We start from the raw sequence: 23280 nt of genomic DNA on the forward strand, positions 1-23280 counted from the left end.
AGGAAGAGCCTGCAGATGGTGCAGATTTGAGCCCTGAATGCACGACTAAAGGCAACTGTGGAATCTCCTGCCTTTCAAGTCTTTAAAAATAAAGGTCTCGGCTCTTTGAGAATGGTGGACACATGCAACCATGTTCCCATCCCAACCCACGATGTTTGGGGAACAAATTCAATGACTTTTGGAGGTTCCCACTAGGGCTGGGATTTTACAAATGCTGATTCTGAAACAGGAGGATAAGCATTCTCCATTGAGGGGAAAAATGGTGGCCACTGGGACGCTTCCAAATTGAGCACGGGGTCATTCTAGATGCACCTGTGCTTCTCTTTGCAGGTAGACACCACAGGGAAACCAGACAGCCAGGATGGCAGCTCGAACATATTTCCTATTATGGTATCTTTCAAAGGAGCAAATTGACAGGAGATATTTCTCAGGGTACTAAAGACATTCAGACTGATGACAAGTATACTTTGAAAGAGGTGAAGCAATTATTTTCTTCTCTGAATTAATTTTCCCCCTTTCTCCTATAGCTGACTAACAGATTTCTAAGAATCTGACATTGCCAAGTTCATTCTCTAAATAAAAGGACCCTGTCAGCCAGATTTGTTTTCCAGGCACTGCTGTAGTTTTTATTTGAACCGTACATCCTCATCATTCATCAGCCCTCTGATGGAATGGTGGACCAGCGGCCACATAGGGTCAAGACTAAGAACTCTGCTCAACCATTTCCTTTCATCCAAGGCATCGTATAACAAATATTTCCTACAAAGAGTTTAACATCTAAAAGGTCAGATTACCTGGACATGAAAAATCAAATACTGTCTTTAATCTACTACGTCTCTAGGAAAAAAAAAAAACATCACCATTCATCCTGGGAATTAACAAAATAGGTGTAAGTTTTTATCATAAAACTACTATTGAGTCCTACTGTGTGCAAACACCTCTACTCATGTGGGCTATGAGGAAGAAAATGAACTCAAATATATTTTGTTGTTTGATCCTCCTCTCTCTCTCCTGTACTCTTTAACAAATTGTTTTTCTCTCCTGGACGTCCTTTATCAACACAACTTCTGTTTCCTTCATCCCTCTAACCCCCTTGCACTGTTCCCAATTATGATCTTGCTGGATAGAGATAAATTCATCCTGTTTTCTCTACATCCACAAAATAAGCCTAGGGTCAAGTTTACATTTCCAAGCAAAACAAACAAACAAAAGTCTGACCTTTCCTTGAAGTATATGAAGTGGCTTTAGGTGGAGAAGCTGATTCTCAAAGAGTTCTGTGTATGTGTGGGCCTGTGGATGGATAGAACAGGTGCTCTTAATACTTCCTATGTGTCCGTGGACCATACACTGCTCGGAGGGCAGTGGAAATGGTTCTCCTGAACCTCTCATGGGTTGATTATACATAAGTGCTCCTCAATCCCAGCTATCCCTCAGAATCATTGGTAGAGCTTTCAAAATGAAAACAAATCGAGGAAAAAAAAAACTACAGCCCCAAAGGCAGGGCCATTTGCCTAAGACTCTTATTTGGTAGGTCTCTGGTGGGTCCTGGGATCCTAGGTAATTCTAACGAACAGCCTAGCTTGAGAGCCACCACCCTTCTGGGACTTCCCCAGCCACACTGGACCCTTCATCTAAGTTACTGGTATGATGCTTACTGTCAGCAAGTATTGGGTTGGCCAAAAAGTTCGTTCAGGCTTTTCCGTAAGATGGTACAAAGAACCCGAACGAACTTTTTGGCCAGCCCGATACTTCCCCTTTCTCAGAAGCATCATTCTGGACCAGTGGCTGATTTTCCTTTTAGCATTTCTCCAGAATCCTACCAAAGCAAAGAATAAACATGGTTGTTCCCCCTTGCCCTTGATAGCTCTAGGACTAGTGTTCAACTATAGCTCTCTGTCTCTTAGCTCTACTGCCATGTATGTGACAGGTGGAAAGACACAAATTTCTACTGTAAAACCTGTGTGGTGAGGGCTCTAGACAATTCAAACTTGGTAGAAAAAGAGTTCCAGGCCCACCACAATGACCTCTAGATCTCTACACCCATCTTCTTGGTGTCCAAGACCAGCTAGACCCTTCCTGTGCTGTGTCACCCGCAATCTGGCCTTCCCTCTCCCACCAGTCTGGACTTCATAAGGCCTGGGAAGAGATGAAGTTGAGGGCAAAAAGCAGAACAGATTAGGGGGGAGGGACTTTTACTTTTCTTCTCTCACTACTTGGTCACCCCCTCCCCAATCACTCATTTCCAGTCTTCTGTTCTCACTCTGGTTGCTGTGTCCCCAGCCCTTAAGAGTGCCCTTCTGCATTCTCACTTATAACATTCTACTTTTTTCCCTGCGTCTGTAAGGTGTCTTAGAGTTGTTCTGAATCATCTAATACTTGGCCAGTGCTATTCACATGGCTGCTTTCAAAAGCCTAGCTTAAATCTAAGTGTTCTTGCTACCAACTAGTTCTTCTGTCAAAGAGAAAAACTTTGGGGTTTTTTTTGAAAAAAAAAGTCTCCTCTGCTGATCTGTGAATGGAAGCCAGGACCTGGATAGAGGAAGCACTATCTGATCTATTTTCTCGCCATTGTGCAGGGAGTAAATTCATCACACTGACATTGAGAGGATAACCAACTGGGACTGACAGTAAAACCAACTAGAGCTGCAAGAAACCACAGCAAATCTTTGTGGGCAAGGGAAGAAAGGCACATTAAAATGGCCCCTGCTATCTATGAGAGGAGGAGGAGGAGAGTGGCTGGCTCAGAAACACCAAGTATGGGTTACAATTTGAAAAAAATTATGCCAAAATAAGCAAAACGAAATCTCAGTTGTGCTGATGTTTGCCTCCTTCAATGGTTGGAGAAAAATCAATCAATCATTTCCCAGTGGGGTTGTGATGTGATGGTTAATATAATACAATGTGATGATTTGGTATAGAAAAGAACACTGCAAACAATGAATTAGCTGAAAAAGAAATAAAGAAAATGATCCCATTTACAATAACATCAAAAAAAATAAAATCCTTAGGAATAAATTTAGCCAAGGAGGTAAAAGATTTTTACACTGAAAAATACAAGACATTGATGAAAGTGAAAAAGACACAAATAAACGGAAAGATGTCCTGTGTTGATGGATTAGAAGAATTAATATTGTTAAAATGTCCATACTACCCGAAGCCATCCATAGATTCAATACAATCCCAATCAAGATTCCAATGGCATTTTTCATAGACATGGACAAAACAATATTGAAATTTGTATGGAACCAAGCTGTATTACAAAGATACAATAATCATACCTTTATGGTACTGGCATAAAAAACAGACACATAGACCAATGGAACAGAATTAAGAGCCCAGAGGTAAACTCATGCATATATCATCAACTAATACTTGACAAGGGAGCCAAGAATAACTCAGTGGAGAAAGGACAGTCTTCTCAATAACTGGTTCTGGGAAAACTGGATATTCACATGTAAAAGAATGATCTTACACCACTCGAAAATTAACTCAAAATGGATTAAAAACTTGAATGCATGACCTGAAACCATAAAACTCCTGGTAGGAAATGTAGAGGAAAAAACTCCTTGACATAGGTCTTGGCAATGATTTTTTGGATATGACACGCAAAGCAAATGCAACGAAATTAGAAGTAAACAAGTGGGACTATATCAAACATAAAAACTTCTGCACAGCAAAGCAAACAATCAACAAAATGGAAATGGAAGAAAATATTTGCGGGCTTCCCTGATGGCGCAGTGGTTGAGAGTCTGCCTGCTAATGCAGCGGACACGGGTTCGAGCCCTGGTCTGGGAAGATCCCACATGCCGCGGAGCAACTAGGCCCGTGAGCCACAAACTACTGAGCCTGCGCGTCTGGAGCCTGTGCTCCGCAACAAGAGAGGCCGCGATAGTGAGAGGCCCGCGTGCCGCGATGAAGAGTGGCCCCTGCTTGCCGCAACTAGAGAAAGCCCTAGCACAGAAACGAAGACCCAACATAGCAATCAATCAATCAATCAATAAAATAAACAAATCTTTAAAAAAAAAAAATTTGCAAGTTATATATCTGATAAGAGGTTAATATCCAAAATACATGAAGAACTCAGACAACTCAATAGCAAAAAACTCCAAATAATTCAATTAAAAAATGGGCAAAGGATTTGAAGTGACATTTTTCCAAAGAAGACACACAAAGGCCAAGTATATGAAAAGGTGCTCAACATCAGTACTCATTAGGGAAATGATATATCACCTCGTGCCTGTTAGAATGGTTATTATCAAAAAGACAAGAGATAGCAAGTGTTGGCAAGGATGCAGAGAAAAGAGAACCCTCGTGCACAACCGGTGGGAATGTAAATTAGTGTAGCCACTGTGGAAAACAGCATGGAGGTTCCTCAAAAAATTTAAAGTAGAACTACCGTATGATCCAACAATTCCACTTCTGGGTATTTATCTGAAGGAAATGAAATGACTATGTCAAAGAGATATCTACACCCTCCACGTTCAGTGCGGCATCATTTACAATAGCGAAGATATGGAAGCAACCTAAGTGTCCATCAACAGTTGAATGGGTAAAGAAAATGTGGTACAATGGAAGAATATTCAGTCATAAAAAGAAGGAAATCCTGCCAGTTGCAACAACATCGATGGACCTTGAGGGCATTATGCTAAGTGAAATAAGTCAGATGAATACAGTATAATCTACTTATATGTGGACTCTAAAAAAACCCAAACTCATAGAAAATGATATCAGATTTGTGGTTACCAAGGCAAGGAATGGGCAGTAGCGGAATCGGGTGAAGGTGGTTAAAAGGTACAAACTTCCACTTATAAGATAAATAAGCCCTGGGGATATAATGTACAACATGATGACCTTAGGTAACACTACCGTATGGTATGTTTGAAAGTTGCTCAGAGAGTAAATTCACAAGGAAAAACAATGTTTTTGTAATTATGTATATGAGGTGATGGATATCACCTAAACTTATCACGGTAATCATTTTACAATATGTGTATGCCAAGTTGTCATGCTGTAGACCAGTGTTGTATACCAATTATATCACAATTAAACAACAATAACAAAAATATTGCAATTGATTTCTGCTCTTTATACTCAGAGAGATCACTGCTGACTGTGAATGATCCTCAGAAACCTGAAGAAGTAAGTATGTTATCTAAAGAGTCTGCAGGGAGAGGGAAAGTCAGAGGAACAGACAGACTGTCTTGAACCAGAGCAGCTAAAAAATTCCTGGTAACTTATCACTGTCTAGTAATTAATATGCATCTATAGCTGTTTACAGTAGCCAAGACTGCGTTCTTGAGAGAGCCTGGGACTACCCCAGTCCTATTGTTTCTCCCACTGACATTGACTGAAATCAGCGTAGCTAATAAATCATGGATTTGTATATCCCTGTTGCCCTACACTCCAAAGTGGCTGCCCAGAGGGAACAATGAACTGGGAAACAGCAGTTGCTCAATCTCTTGGCGACCCAGGTCAATCGCCTGGGGTCAGAGAACTGTGGCTGCTGCTTCTCAGACCTCTCCCAGGCCCTTAGCATCACCCGGGGCTGAGGCCTGCCTAGGTGCAATATGGGAGTAGAACAGGGAGTTGAATCCACCACAAAGTTTACAACCCTGAGCGCAGCAAGAGGTTCTGAAATGCTAGCATCTTGCTAAATATACACCCTCCATTTTCCCCATTATTGGAAATCTCTGGATGAAACTGGTATAGAAGCATGTTATTGGACCCTGTTAAAGGCTGAGAGAAAGAATGTGAATTTGAGATATTGTATTACATCAGGTCATTTTTTCCAAAATTTGTGTAAATCCTAAAATTGGATGAGGGTTTGCCAACAGTCCCTTTAGCAAGCTGACGTGGGAAAATCCCCAGGAGGGCAGGAGATAAGGTAAAGTTGCCGCGGTTATAACATGGGGAAACAGTCCTACAAACTACTGGGGTAAAATGCCAGGTCCTCTGGCCCCTGGAGCTGTGTCCTGAACTGAACACACAACGTACTGCGTTAACTTAGAGAATCAGCACCATGGACAGCTCTCTCTGATTGCCGGACTAAAGGCGGCTCAAGAATTACAATTCAGTTACTGGTATCCACTAATAAGATAAAATCTAGAGATTTTTGTACTCCAGCAGTAATTCTGAAAATTTCTAATACCAAGTCATAAACTTCAGAAAAGGGACAACTATTTAAAGATATACACATAGTTTTTTTAAAAAAAAAAAAGGGATGAATTCAACTTACCTTTCTAATTAATACCTCACAAAAGACATGCAAACAGGTGTTTTCAGGAGTGGTCACGCCATGAGTTTCCATCACTGGCCCCAGCACCAACCAGAGAGGAGGACTCAGGGGGGTCAGGAAGAGGAAACACTTCCTCAAGCAAATCCCCAAAGGCTGTTTTTTAGCAGAAGCCTGTATGGTGCTGGCACAGCTCCGAATTCATGCTTAAGAACAACATCCTGGTTCTCCTGCCCACCGCCCTCCACCTTATAAAAGCAGACGAGCAGCAGAGAAATGGGGCAGGGAACCCAGTCTCTAGCCGCACATCACTAATGAGATGGAAGCGGGTGATTCTTAATAACGTGCTGACTCCACTTCTCTCCATAACAAAAGCAAAAGAGGCACAACTGGTGCCTATGAACTCAGAAGCCCCTTCCTTCCATCACGGAGCTAAGACCTGGAGTTACCCACCAAGGAAGATGTGAATAACTACCACCAACAAGGGCACCAACTATCTGGGTTTCATCAAACATTTTTTGTAAATAAGCCAAAGCACATGTCTGGTGTTTGGCTGAAACTACTTAGAACATGGAGTCCACAAGCTGTACATGAGAATACGCCTTAGGGGTTCACACGCTCAAGAACTGGTGCGATTTCAACAACAGGACCAAAACGGATCATCCATGGTTGCCAATCTTACTTTTTCCCAATAAACGCATTTATGAAAGAAAGAAAGAAAGAAAGCTGTCACTTACACTATCACTATAATTTTCAAAAAGAAAACACACCAACTTTATTCAGTTATAAAATACTAAAAAGGACATAATCATTATGTTAAATGAAATAAGCCAGATAGAGAAAGACAAATACTACTGTATGATATCACTTATATGTGGAATCTAAAAAACACAACTAACTAACAAAAAAGAAGCAGACTCACAGATATTGAGAACAAACTAGTGGTTACCAGCTGGAGGGAGGAGGGGCAATACAAGGTGAGGAAAGTGGGAGGTACAAACTATTGGGTGTAGGATAGACTACAAGGATGTATTGTACAACATGGGGAACATAGCCAATATTTTGTAATAACTGTAAATGGAGTATAACCTTTAAAAATGGTATAAAAAATAAATATTTTTTAAAAAGGACATAATCACAGAAAATAAGAAAGGCAGAACTTTCCACTTCTAAAGTTTGCTTAATGAAACAACTCATACGTTGTCTTTATTTTCCTACTTTTCCTGATGACCTGCAGATTCTTCCTCATGGACAGACACCGGTCCTGGAAGGGCATCCTAAGATGTTCAGGAGCCACTAATGTAGTTCAGAGGCCCCATGTTGCAGAGGGGTAGAACAAGGCCCAGAGAGCAGCAAGGCCTGAGCCAGAATGCCCAGCCCCTGCTAGTCCTACACTTCCCTCCCTCCCATCAGATGCCCCCTCCCCACTCGGGACCAACCTAAGTCTCAGTCACAGGACACGCCAGGTAAAAACAAGCATTCTGCCTTTAGCTTTTCTCCTCTTCCTCTACAGAGCTGGAGGCCCTTTTACCCCATGAACTCCCTACATCTTGTTCTTATTCATGTTTTCTTTCCATTTGATGCCACTTGGTCATTCCAGATCCTTCCATTGTAAAACCAGATATTAGTAATCATAGGATTGGGACAATGGCTACAGGGTTTTTACTCCAGTGAGGATGAAAGCACCAGCTGAGGTAAGGGTTTCTCTGGAACCAAGTTAATTTTTCTTTCCCAGAATTTCCAAATAGAATAGAATTTCATTAAACTTTCATGAAATGAAAATAAGCTGGAGTTTTTTTCTAGTTCACTGAGTTTTCCCTACAAATATATAATTTAAACTCTGGTAGCTATTAAAAGTAAATTACACGATCAAAGGAAAAGGCTAATAAATAACTTGAAAGGTTTCTCTTCTCCCAGGATTTCCTGAATTCCAAATGTGCTTCATTTTTAAAAAGGTAAGCAAGGCTCTTAAAATGAAAGATTTCCCCTAATTCAAATATCCCACAACTCGGGATTTAAAAAATTTCTAAAAATGCAGCTGAAATTCATCTCTGCCCCCGCCCCCCACCAACTAGTTATTAAAAAAAATTCAGCAAAATTTCTCTTCAAAACATCCCACATAAGAATACAACTATTTACCTACTTAGTACGTACTGGAGAAAGTTTAAGTACCCCAATCCCGCCTCACTCCTCTAAGAAACTTTAATGAAGATGTTTAAATTTTTTTACAATTAAAATGTAAAGAGCACACGCAAACACACACACACACACACACACACACACACACACACACACACACACACACACACACACACATACAACCACTGAAAACTACATTTAGTCCAGCCTTGGGGAAGACGCTCAAGCTTTCTAAGACAACTGAGGCCATTGTGACAGGACTACATTCACAGAGCATTTGAATGTCCATAGCAACAATGAGAAGAATTCCAGGGTTTGTGTAACATCAGCCAAGCTATCCGTTATCACATTTGCAAAATAACCCCAAGATCACACAGGCATACCGATTTTAAGCAGGAGGTACTGACTTCAGAATGAAAAAAAATTCCACCAAAGACAAGGCAATTCCACTCAAGCTGAAACACTATATTCAGAAAGGGGGGGGGGGGTGGTTGATAGAGTCTGGAGCTTTAAAAATTAATTCTGTGGGTTCTTTACTTGAAAATGCTTCTACTCAGGGTATGAATAAATGTAAAAAGCCAGTTAACTTTAATGGTTATTCTTAACTGTTGAAATTAACATTTGATTTTTCTGCTGGTTGGCTCTGGGGATGTTGCATGAGAAAGGGAAAAATATCCAACTAGCTTCTTCCATTTTTATTATGAATTCCAGCCTTCCGGAGGAGCAGAGCTGGAGTTGCATAATAGACTAGGCGAGTCTGAAGCACTGAGAAGCTTGGAGTAAGGCAAGGCAGCACGCTTCCGTCATCTCACCAGCTTGGACCCTACGGCCACAGGCCATCTAGACCACAGTCAGAGGGAAAAAGAATTTAAAAACAATTTTCAATATCTCGAAGGAAAAAACATGAGTCCACAGGCAAGCCATCCTTGTAATTTCAGAGCAGCAGTTTAACAAGCTTCTTGGCAACAAATTCCTAAGTGTGCAACCACCTCTAACTCCACCAGATTGAAGTGTGTGGTGCAGTGGTGTTTTTTTAAATTGCAGAGGCACAAAGGATGGAAACTGCCCTGAACACTCACAAGTGAAAAGCCCAGTTCATGACAAATACAGCGGGAGTCAGTTGTCCATGCAAAGTACATGTACAGTAAAGGAGTGAATAACATACCCATTCCGAGAGGTCACTGAGCTAGCAAAATCCAAAGCGAAACAGTAAATGCATATTTTAGTGTGTGCCAGTCTTGCTGAAAGCTTTCAAGCCATTTGAGGAACCTGCTGATACTTACAACAGAGAAAGACCCCAATGGGAATAGAGGGTATGAAGTTCCTACCTGGTGAATATTTTGTGATTTTGGCTAGAAGTAAGCAGTGGCATTATTAGATGTTAAAGTCTGTTTTTACTTTTCCAGTACTGTGCTGATGTCATCAAGAAACTAGCAAGCAAGCAACATGCTGTAGCCAAAATTTGTCTGCAGCACTTTTTTTGTAATTACATTAGGCAAGAAAATCCACCCAAGGAAAATGGTCAGTACCCACATCAGAAAATTTGGAATTTCTTTTTCTTAGAAATACTGCAAACAATCAATTAGAGTTTTTCCTTTACCAAAGAGGAGTTTTCTTCTTTTACCAAAGAGGAGTTTTCTTACCATGAAGTAAGGTCTTCCAGATGGCAAATTTTAATGAGATATCATGTTATCAAAAGACCGGTTCAACAGTAAAATGAGTTACTTGCACACGTTTTCATTAGTATTAGCTTATCAGAGAAACATTAAAATCCATTATAGCAGCATAAAATTCTAAAATCATAGCCTAACATGAGCGAGAACAGTAAGGAAGGGGAAAGAAAGTGAGAAGAGACATAAGTTTAATGACAATTTGGTCTGTGGAAAAATACATTAAAAACCTTAGTTTGGAGGCCTTTCATTATTGTTTAATTTCTGAAAATAATATCTGGCTCTTTGAAGAAAGAAGTTCTGTCAAAACTGCAGAATACATCCCATATTCTTCCAAAAGAAAATTTATAGGAGATTCATGTCTCAAAACAATAAATAAATAAATAAATAAAACTATACTGTCATCACTTAGTGCTTTAGGGTTGATGTTTTGGATGGAGTTTGAAAAAATTCTCATTGTCCACACCAAGGCAGAAAGAGAATAAATGCATTTATCCATCTACTTAAAATTATGGGAGCCAGGGTCTCCAGAATAACAGCTAATACCAACAGGCTAAAATTTCCACAGCTAATTGGTGATGGGTTATTGTCAACGGGACACACCAGAGGAAGTGAGATGGTGACACTTTTCCATTTTAACTTGGTGCATTGCAACCATCACAGACAGGAGGAAGTTCTTTTTCATCTTGATGTCTGTCCTATAGAGATGGTGAAACCAAAGCCCAGGGCAGTGAGAGATCTGCCCGCAGTTAAACTTCCAGTAGGTGGCAGTACTAGGACTAAACCACCTGACAGCTTTGTCACCAAACAGGCTGCCATGAGCTCTAACATGGGGCGGGTTTTAAAGAGTAGTTTTTCGTATATAAACCCCTCAAGCTTTTGCATGTAAGAGCAATTTCACCAAATGGGTTTGGTTATTTTGTTAATACAAAAATATTATTTTTTTGTAACAGGTGTGGATGACCAGCCGAAGGTTAAAAAAAGAAGTGGAAGCATCCCAAATCAGAATGCTATTTTTATCCCTTTCAAAAGAAAAAGTAGGATCAAGTCAAACAAGCTAAGAATTTAATACTGTGGCATCTGGCTCTTGTCCATTAGGCAGTAGGCACAGGTAACAACCACAGGATGAACAACCCGACAGGCGGTGGCACTGGAGCGGGGAGGTCCCGAGTGGGAGCACCGAGGAGGTACTTGGAGAGCTTGACGCAGTGGCTGTTTACCAACTAGTGCAAAGGAAGTTCAGACTTGAACACCTAATAAAGTGATTTTTGGTGCATCCTGTCTACCCTAGCTTTAGGGCATATATGGGTGGGTCCTGGGACTGACATAACGACACATGCAGAAGTGACTTTGTACTTTTTCTCCAAAGGAAATCTTATGTCCTATTTTAAAGGTGTAATTAATGCCCACTGTTAGATTTGACTCATTAAATAATTTCTTTCTTTTAAAAAACATCAGTGGGGACCAGGTTTATTTAGAATTGTGTACAAAGTTTCTCCATCAGTCTTGTTCCCTCCCCACATACATACCAAAATAAATTCTCATTCTGGCTCTTTTCTGACAATGATGAAGGGAAGACAAAAACCTCAGAAAATTGAGAGGCTGCATCTGGATGATGGGGGTTGTCCCTTCCCTTCTATAATACAGAAATGATGGTGGGAACTCAGGGTCCCAGGAATAAAAAGGTAAGGCTCCTATTTGCCTTCTTCATTCTGGATGAGTTTGCACAAGATCTCTAAATCTGGGCACAGCCAGAATTCAAACTTTAGACAATGGGCTTCTAATTCCCCTCATCAGCATCTGTTTTGATTTGTTCATTACCTAACCATGTCAGGGGAGATGCATCTTTAGCAGGTTCTTTTTTAATGATGTTGTCACTTTTCCGTGACCTTATAAGATGGATGAATGTCCTGATCTTGGCTACAAGGTAAGTATCTCATGACATGTACTTTAAATAACATTTACATGAATACAGCAAAATGTAAGATTATGCCTCTTTGGCCATTTACAAGGTCACACAATGCCAGGAGGCAACCCCTAGCTTCTCAGAAAGCATGGGCACGTCATCCCTGAGCCTGACAAATGTGCCACCACATGTATGCATTTCTTTAGCAACTGTGCTGCGTGTAGTATTCCCTATTCTAAAGACAGGGGCAAGTGAAAGGAGCCTGAAGTTCCTCCTAGTGTTAACAGGACCATCTCATAAGTAATATGGGGAATTAAAGGACCACCTCTCAGTGAGCTTACCCGTGAGACAGGTTCTTGCAGAAAACTGTATCCTTCCAGGTCACATTTCCCAGTCAAGTTTAAAAGGCTGAGTGTGTATTTGCATTCTAGATATTTTAGAATCTAAAGTCAAGAGTGATCTTATATAACCGTAACATTAATTCTTCTTACATGTATATTTCATCTCTTTCTTGTTTTTTAAGTAGTAAAAGTCTGACAGTGATTAAGTCAACTTTTAGAGAAAACCAGAGCCCTTATCAGGAGTGCAGCTGGTAACTGTGTAAATCAAGGCCTTTCATTTTTAAAAACATTATGTTCATTCACGTCAAAACCCATTTGTAGTTATTCGGCCCTCGATTTAACATGCACCTGGTCATACAGTGTGGGTCTCTCCTTCTTTTGAGGCATTTGAATATGCCTGAAGATCTGTGACAGGAGGAAGTGAACCAGAGATGAAAAGAGGAACCAATATTCATTTCCACACCCACAGACACTTGTCAGCACTTATTTAATTCTCACCCGACCCTATGAGGGAGGTTGCATTTTGAAGGTGTGGAAAGTCAGGTACAGAAAGGGGAAACAATTTGTCCCAGAGGTCACTCGCTCCAGTTTAGCCTGGACTGAAAACACATCTGCCTGACTCCAAAAACAGAGCTTCTCTCACTACAAATGCTGCTAGCTCTGTATTCAAAGTCACTGCCATAGGATGATGCGGATTGAGGACTCAGAGGGAGAAGGTGACATCCTTTTTAGCCCCATGTCCTGCTGAAGGTGGTTGGGGACCTCACATACCATACTGTAGGTTCTATCAATCCAAAATGTGAAAAATACCTTAATATTTGTATGCAGGGATTTTACATCAAACTCCAGCTATTTAATTGGCCACAGTACCAAGCATCCATCTCCTGGTAATATTCCCAGAATAACACCAGACAGCATTTAATCAGAGGTAAAGTGACCCAAGGATGAGTTTAGCGAGGGTGGACTCTTGAGGGGCACTGACGTTCTCTGCCCCCAGGGCCTCCCCATCATTCATTCTCCTTTCCAACATAAAGCTGGGTCCCGCATGCTACTGGCTGTAGCTAAGGACATTTCCATAATAAACTCAGTCGTTAAACCAAGCTGGACACCTCTGTTTTCTTTGCTGGCAAAAGGAATTGCTGCAGAACTGTCAATCCTTGCAAAAAGGCTTCTGTACACTCATCAAACAAATAAACAAATAACCCATGTCTTTTTTTTTAAAAAGTTCAGTTGCTGTGCAGCAGTGAAGAGACACAAAAGGACCAGTTTATGCCTAGAAGGAAAAATGACAGTCTTCGAAGCAACCCGTTTGGGGACAGTCATGATCATTAGGGAAAGGGATATCTGTTAAAAAGCAGTAAATGCCTATTTCCAAACAGAATGGACTGACATGCAGAGGAGGTGTGAACCCAGTCAAACATCCCCAGGCTCCCCGGAGAATCATTATGCTCTGTCGTGTTAACTCACTTCCTTCTTGATTTTTCCACTTTTTCTTTTTCTTCCCTGCTGAATATTATCATCTCAAATCAAATTAAGTACTAATAGTAAGTGCGCACAGCAATCACTTCAGAAAAGCAAAACATTCAGACTCAAGAGGTTATATAAAAATATTATTTCTCATAATAAAGATTGAGAGCCCAGATGGAATTGTGAGAGAGTTCCAAGAACTCTCAGTCATAGCAACTCTTCTGTTGCTGTAACTTCAGTTATAGCAACTGAAGCTGCTGTTCAGGTAACTAGTGGAGCCACCAACAAATAATAAAATCTAAATCATTTAAAAAGAGTACCCTTGGGGCTTCCCTGGTGGCGCAGTGGTTGAGAATCTGCCTGCCAATGCAGGGGACACGGGTTCGAGCCCTGGTCTGGGAGGATCCCACATGCCGCAGAGCAACTGGGCCCGTGAGCCACAATTACTGAGCCTGCGCGTCTGGAGCCTGTGCTCCGCACCAAGAGAGGCCGCGATAGTGAGAGGCCCGCGCACCGCGATGAAGAGTGGCCCCCACTTGCCGCAACTAGAGAAAGCCCTCACACAGAAATGAAGACCCAACACAGCCATAAAAATAAATAAAAAATAAATTAATTAATTAAAAAGAGTACCCTCTCTTATCTGTACTCCAGCTCTCTTTTCAAATCCCTTCCTCTAGCTCTAAGATCTCTAGTTATTAATAATAATAGCAATAATGTATCAAGATGGGAAAGAACTGTTGGATCGCTCTTTTCTTTGGTAAAATGGCACAAAACAGCAATATGACACATTGGAAAATTTCAGAGTCTGATTCAACATGCTGATTGTTATCCAATGACTTTTTAATAATAAAAATGTCATGGATAGTTTATTTTGGACTTGGTTTTTCAAAGAGAATGGCTCCTCCAATAAGATTTAACATATTGGTTTTTAAATATTATAAATTAAAGATGGCCCCTGAAATATATAACTATATGGAATAAACTTCTGCTATAACATGGCTGGTAATTAAGGTATGTCTTATTCATATGTTCCAAAACTAAGAATTCAATCTTATTAAGTTGGCATTAGTATTCTATTTGGAAAATGAATTGTTATTTATTCTTTTTTAAAAGACAAATCAAATTAAGACTATTGTTTAAATTCTTGGCAACAAAGAAGAGCAAGGGTTATAATCAGAACTTTTCAATTTACTTTGTCATCTATAGGATTCCCTGAACTACTCAAACTAAATGGTAAAGAAAAAGAAGTCCTTTGAAATGCACTTTGTGAACAAACAAAATAAGAGAATGCACACAAGATAAATTCTCCAGTTAACATGGCTTCTCTCTATCTTCCCAATTTCTATCCTGGGTCCTATACTGGCAGGGTCTAGCTGATCTTGGTTGACACTGAAAGTGGTGATATTCCACATCAACCAGGTTTCTCTCACCAAAGGTGTCTGTAAATCATGAGTTAATCATACTGGAAAGAAAAGTGAGCAATTAAAAAGTAATTTGTTCCACTGAACTGGAAACGTTTGAGGGTATGTACCTAAGGAGGAAAGCATGGGGTCCTGAGGTCAGTGTCAGGAGGAGGTGAACACAGATTTCAGATTTCAGTGAACATCAAAAGAACAAAAACTCACCTGTGTTAATGCTCTAAGGAAAAGCTATTTTCAGGTGGCTGATGAAAGCATACTATGCTAAGCCGAAAGAGTAAAGAATCGCAAGTATTGGTGTTAAGGACCATAGAAAATTAATTAAACATCCTAATTTTATAGATGAGAACACTATGGCGCCAAGAGATTGTAAGACTTATGTAAGATCACATTAAGAGCTGGAAGATGACCCAAATGTAAACATTGGTTCTCTTGAGTCTATGGTCATTGTCTCTTCTACCACCAATGAGACATTCTTTATGATGTATGAGTTCTTTCAAGTCAAGTAATAAACTGTGCTAGGCCCTGCAAATATTCCTACCTATGTGCAGTATAGGATGCAAAAAATTAGACTTGTAATTATAATACACAATGGTAAGAACTATTTACTGACTGTTGCTCAAGCAAGGGCACCCAACCTAGACTTACGGGGTCAACAAAGGCTTCTCAGTCGACCTAATATCTAGACTCGTTCCTTGAAGGAGAAGTAAAGATTACATAAAGTAAGAGAGAGAGGAGGAGAAAGCTGTTTTACATGGAGGAAACAGCTGACACATATGATCAGGGGTAAAGAGAGTTGTCGTGTTTGAGGAAGTGAAGGGAATTCAATGTGGTTGGATCACTGAGTGCTTGGGGTGGGGGACGGTGAGAGACAGGGCAGGAAAGGTAAGCAGGGCTCACCAAATCCTGAAGGCCTTTATGCCTAGTTAAGGAATTTGGGATTTCTCTTAAGGTAATGGGCAGACAGAGAATTTTAAAACAGTAAAGTGTAGTGATTAGATTTGCATTTTGGAAAGAACATTATGACAGTTGAGTGAAGAAAAAAATGATAGGGGAGGTAGGCACAGAAGGAATCAAAGCAGTTAGTCTGAGGTAGTAACGCAGAAGATAAAGGATAGTCATCTAATAAAGTATCTAAGAGGGGTGGAGAGGGGTGTTTGGACTTCAGATATTCAGGCCATAGAATTAAAATACTTGATGATAAATGAATATAAATAGATATGGGTCATCAGTGAAAGGGTCAAACATTACTCTGAAGTCTCTGGCCAAAGTCTTGCCTGGGAGACCTTTGGGAGACCATCATCCCTCACTTAAAAGACTTAGAGACAATTTTACCGACAATAGAAACTCAAGACAGCTTTGTACTTGCTCATCATGAGTGAAACTGTGGAAATCTGGGTACACGTCAAAGATTCTGCATTCTACAGGAAATCCTCTCCAAAATACTGTAACCTGGTTGTGCTGCACTGAGGCAGTCATAAATCTCTGATGAGACTTTCCCAAGAAAAAAGAACCAGCCTAACAGGTACCCCCCCCCCATCCCAAGGCCCTTTCAGCCTCTCCATATTTCCTAGTGGATTATGGGTTCAATGTCCTATGACCTGCTCAGGCAGCATTAATGGTGATCTGTTCTATTTTCTGGTGGAAGTTCGTTAACCCAAAGGAAGCAGAGTTAGGGCTGCTAAGTAAGAGGAATAAGAGGATTGACTCAAGGAAACTGGAAAACTAAGGTTTTCTAGTTCAAAACTGGAGGAATGAATTGAATTGTATACTTCTGGGCTATGGAGTATCCCAATCCCCACCAAGGACATAATTCAGGTACTCACCCCTTCGCCGCCATTTTCACCTGTGTTGGCAAGCATTTCCTGTAGGGCTCTGACAGAGAGGGACTGTTCCAGTACAAAATTGCAGACGCAGAGATCTGGAGGAACATACTGTGGAAATAAAACCAGAATGAGGATACCTACTCATATCAGTTGGGGATCAGTCACGCAGTAACATCTCAAGGGCAAAGAGCCTATGAATCAAAGTAACACTTGGATCGATGGATGGATGAATGAGTAAAAAGGTAGCTTTTTTTTTTTTTTATTCACGTTAAAATGGGTTTCAAGCTGGATTCTAAAGGATGAGGAGAAGAAAAGCCCCAAGTCTCAAGGGAACAGCAACCAAAATGTCAGGATCAGCTTGAGTAATGGCTGGGGGCACACATGGGAGAAGAATACACATCCAGTCTTGCTGAAGGAGCGAAGGCTGATTGACACTGATGTCTGGGTGGGACCAAAGGAAGAAAGTCACTGGGATCTCATCCACAATAATTTGTAAGAGGACAAGACCAGAATAGTGACCAAACACTCGGCAATAGTGACCAAAATAGGGAGCCCATTTACTTGTTAAGAAAATCTGGATACCACAGTGTAAAAAGAGAGGATTAAGAGCTATATAAATTTAATTCTGAACAAAGAAATTGATGACCCCTACAACAATCATTCTGATTTATTATATGCTCAGGTAATACCATGATATTTTCAAACATTTCTCAAAAACGGACAGTCTTCTCTGCAGATTGACTAGTAATAGCTAACGCTCATTGAGTACTTTTCTGTGCCAGGTATTGTTTTAAGTGCTTTGCTTATATTGGCTCATTTAATCCTCACAATCACTCCATGTATACACACTGTTTATCTCTCAGTTTACAGCTGAGGAAACTAAGGCACAGAGAAGTTAGGTCACCTGCCCAAGGTCATGGCTTACACTTGGGTGAGTTGGATTCAAATCTAGGCACTCTGTCTCCAAATCCATACACTTAACTCTGTTCCTGCTGCTGATGGAAACATTACAGATTTTTTTCACAACTAAACTATTTTTTTTAACAAATTTCTTTCTTTCTTTCTTTCTTTATTCATTCATTCATTTTGGCTGCATTGGGTCTTTGTTACTGTGTGCAGGTTTTCTCTAGTTGCGGCGAGCGGGGGCTACTCTTTGTTGCTGTGTGTGGGCTTCTCATTGCGGTGGCTTCTCTTGTTGCAGAGCACGGGCTCCATGTGCGCAGGCTTCAGTAGTTGTGGCACGTGGGCTCAGTAGTTGTGGTTCACGAGCTCTAGAGCGCAGCCTCAGTAGCTGTGGCGCACAGGCTTAGTTGCTCCGTGGCATGTGGGATCTTCCTGGACCAGGGGTCGAACCCATGACCCCTGCATTGGCAGGCGGATTCTCAACCACTGTGCCACAAGGGAAGCCCTAGACTATTTTCAATCAGCAAATATTTAAGTTTTATATTTATGCAAAACACAGTGCTCGGTACTGAGAAAGATATAAAGACATGCAAAACAAAATCAATGCTCTTCAGGAGTTTACAATCTGGTTCCACGATACATCATTTTCCTTGGGAATACAGCTTATATTCACCTTGCACACCAAGCCTTTGTTTCCTCTGTGATATTGGCTGAACATTGACACCATCAGAGTAACAGGAATAAGGAATGAGGGCCAGAAGTCACCAACAGCTATGTCTAACACTCGGAGACAGGTAACACTGTTTCTATGGAGCTCCAACTTAAAAGCTAAAAGCAAGCCTGCTACTAAAGCACAGATAACCCTTCTGATTTTCAACATTTTCATTTTTTAAATAAAGATTATGGAATTGGCGATCTTTAATTTCCCTTTAATTTCCAAGTGTTTGTATCTTCTTCCTCCTCCTCCCCAACCTCAATGCCCTCAAAAATAAAAATGATGTCCCACTTGTTGGACCTGCCCACTCTTTCCCTTTAGTAAAATTTTAAGACCCCCTTAAGCCAAGAGTGGCTCATCCTATCCTGAAGGCTACTGGCCCATGGGTGACTTACATTTTGCCACTTAAATACTTTTCTACTTAGGATCTCTACAGTCAGAAATCCTAAAAACCCAGACTCCCTAGAATTCTGGTGTTACAGGAAATTGCCCAGTTCTCTTTATGAACATGATGTAACCAAGGAGAAACTGTATGTAACACGAGGAGACAACAGTCTTTATTTTACGTTTCTTGCTTCGTTTTCAACATTTGTTCCTGCTGCAGGTAATTAACTCATTTGTATGAGACGTGAGCAAGCAGATGGCTGGTGATGCAGGGCAAGGCTTCACATCAGGAAGTGTTTTTAGAGTACATATCGCATCATTACAAGTACCAGACAATAATATGATAAAGCATTTCCCTAAAGACCACATGCCATAAGTATATATAGTCCGACTCAGTCTCCCAAAAGAGGATGCCACCTCAGAAGATTTTACAGAGGTTTTTTTTCGTACCACATCTTGGTCTATCTGGATCTCATGTCACCAGAATAGGAAGCAAAAAGAGCTAGGGTTTGAGTGTCTCCTCTTCCTCCTTCACTTCACTAGAGCATGCGATTTGGAGATTTCTCTATTCAGGAATGTCTACGGGTATGGCTGGTACTTTAAAGGGTGCATTTTGGCTAATCAACTGAATGACCCCAACATTCACGCTCACTTTTACAAGAACCCTATTTAGTCCAGTCTCTTTAAGACAGAAACCTTCACAGCTCCAAGTGCTAGAGATCCTGTCCTTACACGAGATTGTGTGATTCTGTCAGCTCTCTTTCCTCCTGTTCTGGTTTGCTTGGACAGGGATAGGAGCTTTCCCCCGGCGATGCCATCCCCCATCCTGATAGAGACCCACGGATACCAGACACGAGGCATGCTCCAATTACATTTTTCTTTTCCCTCCAGATATTAAAAGTCCCAAGGTGGTCGTGATTTAATTACTGGTACAAATGGGTACATTTACAGAGGGAGAGTGAGCGCGGGGAGGAAGCATCTCATATGGGAACACTGTGTCTGCCACTGGTTTACATAGTTTCCTTACAGTTTAGTTTTCCTTCCTCTAGAGTGTGGTCCTGCCTGGACTCTCCATGCTTGGGGATAAGGTCACACCACTCCAAGAGCAGGCAGAACAACATGTGGGCAGCGGCAGGGGAGGGAACAGGGCAACAGGAATATCTGGAGGAAAACAAAATGCAGCTAGCAACTTGTGACATGGAGTGCAGAGCACAGAGCCGTCTGACCTGCTCCACCAGCTGCCATCCTTCATTAAACTCCACACCGGCCTGAGCTCCCACCTCCACACTTCCCAAGAATGAGCCAAGGCTACTGGTCCATCAAAGCTAATTTGTTTGCAGCATGAGAGTTCCCCCAGGAGGCCGGCTCATTGTCTCTGCGCTCTGGAGCCTGTGCCTGGGTCACTGCCTGGCGGGTGTGGGGCACGTGTTTGATGATTCTCAGCACGGAGAGAAGGGCTCTGTTGACATCTGTTCTGAAATAGCTCCTCATCACTCTCCCCAGCCCTGTCCGCAGCCTAGAGAAGCACCATGTTGCCAAATGTCCTACAGAAAACCTTGAGATGCCAGGGCTCTGCATAAGCCAGGAACGAGGTATTCATTTAACCCCACTATGTAGAAAACAGTGAAAGGGAAGGCCTATGGACCGTCCATGTTCCATAAATCTATGTAACGTATACCTCGCTGCACTCAAAGTATTTTTCTGGGGCTTACTAAGTCTAAGAAGGTGGGAATTTAACACTCCTGTTATTGGATTCATTTAGCATTTTTCTACCTAGCACCCCACAATGTACACTCACCAAGGTAGTAGTTTGTACGAGGCAAGCCTTCAGGGAAATGAAGAGAAGAAACAGTTAACAGAAACAGGGCTGTTCTCCCTCTATTATGCTGTTAACCACAGTCGCTGTGGCTTATATAGTTCTTCACGCAATGCAGGCTGTTTCCCTAGATTGTGGGTATCTTGCAAAATCTGTGTCTGACTCTACTTTTGCTACCCTTAGTACACAGAACAGCAAGTGCTCAACTCAAGCCTTCTTGAGCTGCTTCTCTGTGTCCTAGACTATCCGAGAGTGTGTGACTGATGGTAGCTGTGGTTGCAGCACTGAGCATGCACTTGCCTGTTGAGCCCCTTCCCCAAGCCTCCTGCTTAAGATTCAAGGACCACCTCCCTGTACCACGAAGACAGAAAGCATCCTTATTACCAGAGTTAGGGAATTGAAGGCTAAGAAAGCTGGATAAACAAACTTTGTTGTTTCTTTATTAGTCTGCTGCTTCAAGTACAAGTCCTTTTGCTAAATCTTCACAAATAATTGTTTCTTTGTCTAAAAATTTTATATAAAACACCCTGCTTGATCACCTTGGGGGTCCCATTTCTGTGTCACCTCCATGTGCTTGAATTAAATTGTTTTTTTTTTCCTCCTGTTTAAAAAAAAAAAAAAAAAAGATTCAAGGGACCCTTCTTCTCTCATTGTCATGGGTCTCCTCCCACTTCTCTGTTAGCCCTTCTGGCTCTCACACGGCCACACCTCAATAACATACCCTGTAAGTGCAGCAATGGCTTTGAATGAAAAGCAATATAGGTTATATTGGTTAAGAGCGAACCCTCTAGCACAGGATTGCCTGAGGTCCTATCTCTGTTCGACCACTTATTAGCTGAATGACGTTAGGCAGATAACTTAGTCTCTTTGCCTCAGTTTCCTTACCTGTAAAGTAGAGATCTAATAGTACCCACTGCTCAGAATAAACTCATTTTTTATATTTAAAGAACTTACGATACGGTCTGGCACGTAGTAAGTACTCAATAAATGTCAAATGTTGTCCACACAGGGCAGTGAAATCCACACATCAATAACTCACTTAAATGTTTATGTATATATCTACTATTTTTGAAGTTCTTATTTTGTGTAAGGATAAGGCAAAATCCCTGCTCTTCAAGGTTGTGCGGTCTCATGGAGTATTGGGGAAGCAAACGGAAAATTTCCAAAGTATGATTCAAAAGGTCCATAGGTGGGTAAGGAAGCGTGAGGAAGCACCCAGAGTTGAACAGGGCTGGAGTGGAGAGAGGGGGAGGGGGAGGGGAACAAGCAAAGGGAGGTGAGAAGTGAGGCTGAGAAAGAAGTAGCTGCTAGGCTGAGGGTCTTGAGTCACCCTGCCAAGGATTTTGGACTCTGTCTTCAGAGCAATAGCCTACATTAAAGGAAGCGACCAAATCAAATGTGCATCGTTGAAAGATCACTGCAGGTCCAGTGTGAAGTGGGCTAGACCAAGGCAGAGAAACTAGTTAGGAAGTTGTTGCAATAAACTGGTTACAAGGGGACAATGGCATGAATTAAAGTAATGGTAGTTGAAACGGAGATAAAGCAGTGAATTTGAAAAATCTTCAGAAGTTAAGAGAGAGAAGATCTGGTGACTAATTGGACGTAGGAGAGGAGTGGGAGATAACCAGTGTTTCTATCGGATGGAAAAAGAGTGCAAAGAAGAATTCAGGAAGAACAAGCCACACCAAGGGTCAAAAGAAGACAGTAACTGCACTCGGCAAATTGTCCCTGGATCTCCATTTGGGCAACAGAATGATGATGGGAGAGCAAAGTCTCTGTGAAAATGTAGTGGTATCCCTGCAGGTGTCAGCAGAGGGAGGCTCACCTGGGAGAGGAGGAGGAACCTGAGAGAATGACACATGTTCTCCACAAAAGGAGAATTCCTGGAGACCCAGCAACCAAAGTCAGCCCAAGTAACCTTACTTCCCTTTCCCATGTCCATTAGGCAGTCAGCCAATAATTAGAGAACCTAACAGTATGCATTCAGTATTGTACTAGCTGCTGTGGGGAACAAAAGAGAAAAGACATGGTTTCTATCCTTTAAGGAATTCTTAAGCTATTTGAAGAGACAGATCTACCATAGATGAGACTTTATGAAACAATAAAAAAAGTTTACATTCAATGCTAAATTGGAGAGTATGAGTTGTATGTCTTGCAGGACCAAGAGGACTCTCAGCCATGTTGGGATGGGGAAAGGCCAGCCCAGGCTGGAGCGTGGCCTAAAGAGGGTTTATTTACATGGGCAAGTAGCTCCTGGCACAGAGCCAGAACTCAAATTTTTGTTTAATGAATGAACAAGATGGGAAAGTTATCCTTCCATTTCCTTGTGTGGATTCTTCCCTTCTGTTTAAAATTCCATTCGTTGAAGCAGCATTTTTAAGTTACAGGCTTTCCAGAACCTCTGTCCTCACCTCCCTTTGCTTTTTCACCTAATTCACCATCCCCCCAATTCACCTCCATGGG

General features: G+C 41.4%; 1 protein-coding gene across 5 annotated transcripts in view; it reads right to left on the bottom strand.

Moving 5' to 3' along the window:
* RYR3 (ryanodine receptor 3) overlaps window positions 1-23280 on the bottom strand; it is a 551623-nt gene that overhangs the window by 319006 nt on the left and 209337 nt on the right. For all 5 annotated transcript variants that reach the window (XM_082384899.1, XM_082384900.1, XM_082384898.1 and 2 more), the window contains exon 3: window positions 17000-17107. In XM_082384899.1, the coding sequence (XP_082241025.1) occupies window positions 17000-17107 (108 nt within the window). The remainder of the gene's footprint in view (window positions 1-16999; window positions 17108-23280) is intronic.

The sequence above is a fragment of the Balaenoptera borealis genome (assembly GCF_965194805.1).
Source record: "Balaenoptera borealis genome assembly, chromosome: 3".
In the NCBI taxonomy this organism is placed as follows: domain Eukaryota; kingdom Metazoa; phylum Chordata; class Mammalia; order Artiodactyla; family Balaenopteridae; genus Balaenoptera; species Balaenoptera borealis.